Consider the following 6,423-nt stretch of genomic DNA (forward strand, 5'->3'; position numbering starts at 1 on the left):
TTTTGGTATCATATTATCATAAACGTTATTTATCACTGTTATCGGTACAGCTTTTCCACCATCGTGCAATTTTTTAATATCTCCTGCCAAGTTAAATTCTAAATCCAAACACTTTAACAATTTTCCTAAAGGTAATAAACTCAAAACTTTTGCTTGAGGAAGAAGAGGAAAGTTTCTTATAGCCTGCTCAAGTGAACTAAAAGTATTGGTCAAAACCACACCTCCAAGCTTAATATTGTTATTCGCAAAATGTTTGCAAATTTCCAACGCAGTGGCTCCACCAAAAGAGTGCCCAAAAAGGATAATTTTACTAGGATCTACTCCTTCATTCTTTACTCGTTGATCTATATGTTCTATCGAATCTTTAAATAGACCTTGGTTTCTATGCTTAAATGGTATCATAATGAACAGAACAGACAAAAAAATACAAGCAAGACTTGCTAATCCCGCTCCTGCAAGCGTTACTGAAGTAGCATAAAGCACTGCAATAGGTGCAAGTATTGATGCTGCAAGAAATGCAAAGCTTGCTATACAGTAGGAAATATAGTGTTGAAATGCAGCCGGGTATTTATGTGCATAGCCTTCTAATTTCTTTGCTTTTGTTATATATCTCATACTGTTTGTATGATTACCCCCTACCCCATAAAAAATACTAGATATGTTTTGTCATTATTCATTTATGAGTTTATATACTATTTAGTATAGTAACAAATTTTTTTATCATTTCAAAATGTTTTCTAGTGTATGCTTATGTACTTACTTTGGCAAACTAAGATGTACAAACTTAAAAAATATATAGCGTTGATAGTTGCAGCAGGAGTTGGTAGTAGATGCAATACTTCCATCCCAAAGCAATATATAAAATTAGCAGGCAAGCCTGTTTTGCTGCATGTGATTGAAAAATTCCTATCCAAGCAGTATATAGACCACGTAAGAGTAGTAATTAATGAAAACCACGAAAATCTTTATAANGATTATTAAGCCCAGTTCACGGAGGAGAAAACAGGCAAAACTCAGTCAAGATAGGACTTGAAAGTATAAAAGCTGATCATGTTATTATACACGATGCTTGTAGGCCTTTTGTTTCAAGTATTTTAATAGAAAAACTCATTGAACATATAGATTATAAATATACAGGAGTTGTGCCCGCAATATACGTTGAAGACACTATATCATTAATAAAAGATGGCTTAATTACATCAACAACGCATAGGGAAAAACTACGAGCTATACAAACTCCTCAAATTTTCAACTTTGAAGAATTACTATCATGCCATCAATCAACAAAGGAACTTTTTACTGATGATTCTTCACTAGTTTTAGCTCAGGGAAAAAACGTAGCAGTTATTCAAGGTGAAAAAAGTAACTTTAAACTTACTACAGTAGAAGACATTAGGCTTCTTTCGAAACCTATTTATGGTGAAAAATTTTTAGAAGAAATGCAGCAGAGCACTGCAGAATACTTAGATGTATTTGAGAAGCGCAAGCAAGCTTCGACAACAAAATTACCATTAGAAATCGAGTTTCGAAAAAGATCTATTAATGTAGAGCCAAAATTACGTATTGGCAGTGGTTACGACATACATAGATTTGTGAAACAAAATAACAATAAATGCTTAATAAAGATCTGTGGCGTGGAAATTGAACATAATATGGCGATAGATGCCCATTCTGACGGCGACGTTGCTATACATGCTATTGTTGATGCAATACTAGGGGCACTAGGATGCGGCGATATAGGAGAACATTTTCCTCCCAATTCTCCTCAATGGAAGGATCACGATTCATCACACTTCCTTGAATTCGCAGTCAAGAAAGCAGAAGAGAGTGGATATAGTGTATCCAATTTGGATGTTACAATAATTTGTGAAGAACCTAAAATATCACCTTATAAAGCAGAGATGAGAAAATCCCTAGCAAAAATCTTGAAAATTAATAATGAATTCATAAATATCAAGGCAACTACTGCAGAAAAACTAGGCTCCATTGGCAGGTCAGAGGGAATAGCAGCACATGCCGTTGTGTTATTATCTTAACTAAAATTACAGTAAGAGATTAAACCTCTTGCAAAATTTCGCTTATAGTAAGAAATTTTTAGAGAGGTGCATTGCAGAATCCTGTGAACGAAATTTTAACAGAACTTAGCGCACTAAAAAATAGATTGACTTTTTTGGCATATTATCTGATACTTAAGCAGTATTGAGGCTTAAGGGTAAAATTATGGATAGTGAACAGTGGAAAATCTTATTAAGTACAGTCAAAGATCCAAATAAGGACAATGTAATTCAGAAAATAAAAGAACGATTAAAAGCAGAAGATGAAGATGAGTATAAAAAATGGGAGAAAGCTCTAAAGGAAGATCCCTTTTACATAAATTATTTATTTACCAGTGGATATTCATTATTACATTTAGCTGCTCAATTTGGTTATAAAGACATAGTAGAAGCTCTAATAAAAAAAGGCGCAAGTGTTAACGCAGTAGGTGGATATAATTGGGCTTCTTTGCATTTGGCTGCTCAAAATGGTCATGCTGAGATAGTAAATGCTCTATTAGCAAAAGACGCAGATGTTAAAGCAGCAGACCAATATGGACGGACTCCTTTGCATTGGGCTGCTGAAAATGGTCATGCTGAGACAGTAAATGCTTTATTAGCAAGAAACGCAGATGTTAAAGCAGCAGATCAATATGGAGAGACTCCTTTGCATTTGGCTGCTGAAAAGGGTCATGCTGAGATAGTAGATGCTCTATTAGCAAGAGATGCAGATGTTAACATAGTAAATGAAAATAATAATACTCCTTTGCATTTTGCTGCTTGCAATGGTCATAAAGGCATAGTAGATGCTCTATTAGCAAACGGTGCAAACGTTAACGCAGCAGGTAGATATGGACGGACTCCTTTGCACTGGGCTGCTGAAAAGGGTCATAAAGGCATAGTATACGCTCTATTAGCAAGAGGTGCAGATCCTTTACTAAAAAGCAACAACAGAGAAACTGCAAGAAACCTTGCTCTGAAAAGTTATATAGCAAACACATCGTTAAAAAGAGGTACAAATTCTTCACTAAAAAATAACAAATGGGAAACTACAAGAGGCCTTACTCTGAAAAGTTATATAGTCAACGCACTATTAAAAAGAGGTTCAGATTCTTCACTAAAAAGCAACAACAGAGAAACTGCAAGAGACCTTACTCCGGCAGGGGATTACAAAGGAATAGCTAAGCTGTTAGAAGAAGCGGAAAAAAGACGAGCGATCAAAAAGGGAGTTATTTACGGTGGTATAACCTCAGCATTAGGTGCTACAGTAGCAGTGGAACTGTTTGCAGCTGATATGATTACAGTTGGGTTGAATTCTATATTGGCAGCAATGGCTGCAATTGCAGCAGCATCACTGGTTATTGGCTTCATTACATATTATGTGTTAAAGCCTAGCACTGAAGTAAATGAAGTGCAAGAAATTCAAGCCGCGGATAGGCAGACCGCAAGAAGCATGATGCTTGAGAGGGTAGTGTAAGCACTCACTTTCATTTTAACTGGTAGTTTTCCTTCGCTAAAACTACCACTTTTTTCTTTTCATCTCTAATCTGTAGACAGGTTCAGTGTCCTCATAAAGCTCAAAGTATAAAAATACGATTCTTTAAAAATCAAGAAATAAATTGACTTTTTTACTATATTATTCAATAATTAAGTAATTTAAGATTTAGGAGTAAAGCTATGGATTACGAACAGTGGCAAAAAATGTTAAACTCAATCAATGAAAAAGGAGGCCTGAATAAGGACAACATAATCGAAAAAATACAAGAGGCATTAAAGGAAAGAGATGAAGGTGAGTATGAAAAATGGAAGAAAGCTAAATTTGGTGTAGATCACTTATTTACCAATGGAGGTTCATTATTACATTTGGCTGCTGCAAATGGCTGTACTAAGATAGTAAATGCTCTATTAGCAAAAGACGCAGATGTTAAAGCAGCAGACCTATATGGACGGACTCCTTTGCATTTTGCTGCTAAAAATGGTAAGACAGATACAGTAAACGCTCTATTAGAACACAAGGCAAATGTTGATGTAAAAGATAGGTTTGGATATACTCCTTTGCATAGGGCTGCTCAAAATGGTCATGTTGAGATAGTAAAAACCCTAATAGACAATAATGCAGATGTTTACGCAAAAGATAACGGTGGATGGACTCCTTTGCATTTGGCTGCTGAAAATGGTAAGACAGATACAGTAAACGCTCTATTAGACAGAGGTGCAAATGTTAATGCAAAAGATAAGAATGGACGGACTCCTTTGCATTGGGCTGCTCAAAATGGTGAGACAGATACAGTAAACGCTCTATTAGACAGAGGTGCAAATGTTAATTTAGTAGATAACGACGATGGATGGACTCCTTTGCATTGGGCTGCTCAAAATGGTAAGACAGATACAGTAAACGCTCTATTAGCAAAAGACGCAGATGTTAAAGCAGCAGACCTATATGGACGGACTCCTTTGCATTTTGCTGCTGTCTTTGGTCATACTGAGACAGTAAAAGCTCTATTAGAAAGAGGTGCAAATGTTAATGCAAAAGATAAGAATGGACGGACTCCTTTGCATTGGGCTGCTCAAAATGGTGAGACAGATACAGTAAACGCTCTATTAGACAGAGGTGCAAATGTTAATTTAGTAGATAACGACGATGGATGGACTCCTTTGCATTGGGCTGCTCAAAATGGTAAGACAGATACAGTAAACGCTCTATTAGCAAAAGACGCAGATGTTAAAGCAGCAGACCTATATGGACGGACTCCTTTGCATTTTGCTGCTGTCTTTGGTCATACTGAGACAGTAAAAGCTCTATTAGAAAGAGGTGCAAATGTTAATGCAAAAGATAAGAATGGACGGACTCCTTTGCATTGGGCTGCTCAAAATGGTGAGACAGATACAGTAAACGCTCTATTAGACAGAGGTGCAAATGTTAATTTAGTAGATAACGACGATGGATGGACTCCTTTGCATTGGGCTGCTCAAAATGGTAAGACAGATACAGTAAACGCTCTATTAGCAAAAGACGCAGATGTTAAAGCAGCAGACCTATATGGACGGACTCCTTTGCATTTTGCTGCTGTAATTGGTCATACTGAGACAGTAAAAGCTCTATTAGAAAGAGGTGCAAATGTTAATGCAAAAGATAAGGGTGGACGGACTTCTTTGCATTTGGCTGCTCAAAATGGTAAGACAGATACAGTAAACGCTCTATTAGCAGTAAACGGTATAGATGTTGATGCAAAAGATCAGAATGAAAGGACTCCTTTGCATTTTGCTGCTAAAAATGGTAAGACAGATACAGTAAGCGCTCTATTAGCAGTAAACGGTATAGATGTTGATGCAAAAGATCAGAATGAAAGGACTCCTTTGCATTTTGCTGCTGTCTTTGGTCATACTGAGACAGTAAAAGCTCTATTAGAAAGAGGTGCAAATGTTAATGCAAAAGATAAGGGTGGACGGACTTCTTTGCATTTGGCTGCTCAAAATGGTAAGACAGATACAGTAAACGCTCTATTAGCAGTAAACGGTATAGATGTTGATGCAAAAGATCAGAATGAAAGGACTCCTTTGCATTTTGCTGCTAAAAATGGTAAGACAGATACAGTAAGCGCTCTATTAGCAGTAAACGGTATAGATGTTGATGCAAAAGATCAGAATGAAAGGACTCCTTTGCATTTTGCTGCTGTCTTTGGTCATACTGAGACAGCAAACGCTCTATCAGAACACAAGGCAAATGTTGATGTAAAAGATAGGTTTGGATATACTCCTTTGCATTGGGCTGCTATGCATGGTAAAACAGATACAGTAAAAGCTCTATTAAAAGAAGGTGCAAATGTTAATGCAGCAGACCAAGATGGATGGACTCCTTTGCATTTGGCTGCTGAAAAGGGTTATACTGAGATAGTAAAAGCTCTAATAAAAAAAGGTGCAAAAGTTAATGCACAAGATAAAAATGGATATACTCCTTTGCATTTTGCTGCTGCAAATGGCTGTACTAAGATAGTAGATGCTCTATTAGCAGTAGACGGTATAGATGTTAATGCAGAAGATAATGGTGGACTGACTCCTTTGCATCTTGCTGCTAGATATGGTGAGATAGATACAGTAAAAACCCTAATAAAAAAAGGGGCAAGTGTTAACGCAGCAGATAAACTGCAACAGACTCCTTTGCATTTGGCTGCTAGATATAGTTATACTTATGGCCATACTAGGGTAGTAGAAGTTTTATTAGCAAAAGGTGCAAATCCTTTACTAAAAAGCGATGACGGAAAAACTGCAAGGAAACTTGCTTTGCAAGAGGGTAACGAAGAAATTGCTAAACTTTTAAAAGAAGCAGAAGCAGAAGAAGAAAAAGAAAAAAATTTACGTTCGGCTGCTGGAAGTGGTAATACTGAGGAAG

At 36.7% G+C, this 6,423-nt stretch overlaps 2 protein-coding genes across 2 annotated transcripts in view; both read left to right on the top strand.

Moving 5' to 3' along the window:
* The first annotated feature begins 2,220 nt into the window (after positions 1-2,220).
* Positions 2,221-3,510, top strand: LOC108364248 (receptor-interacting serine/threonine-protein kinase 4-like). Its single transcript, XM_017617850.1, has one exon. The coding sequence runs from the start codon at positions 2,221-2,223 to the stop codon at positions 3,508-3,510; it is 1,290 nt and encodes a 429-aa protein (XP_017473339.1).
* Positions 3,511-3,734: 224 nt separating this feature from the next.
* The window catches only part of LOC108364249 (serine/threonine-protein phosphatase 6 regulatory ankyrin repeat subunit B-like), a gene marked incomplete at its 3' end in the record, with an annotated part of 8,856 nt that continues 6,167 nt past the window's right edge, over positions 3,735-6,423 (top strand). The window contains exon 1 of the mRNA XM_017617851.1: positions 3,735-6,408. Within this exon, the coding sequence (XP_017473340.1) occupies positions 3,735-6,408 (2,674 nt within the window). The remainder of the gene's footprint in view (positions 6,409-6,423) is intronic.

Source organism: Rhagoletis zephyria, unplaced genomic scaffold, assembly GCF_001687245.7.
Source record: "Rhagoletis zephyria isolate East Lansing unplaced genomic scaffold, Rhagoletis_zephyria_1.1 Rzeph_scaffold_01507, whole genome shotgun sequence".
Classification (NCBI taxonomy): domain Eukaryota; kingdom Metazoa; phylum Arthropoda; class Insecta; order Diptera; family Tephritidae; genus Rhagoletis; species Rhagoletis zephyria.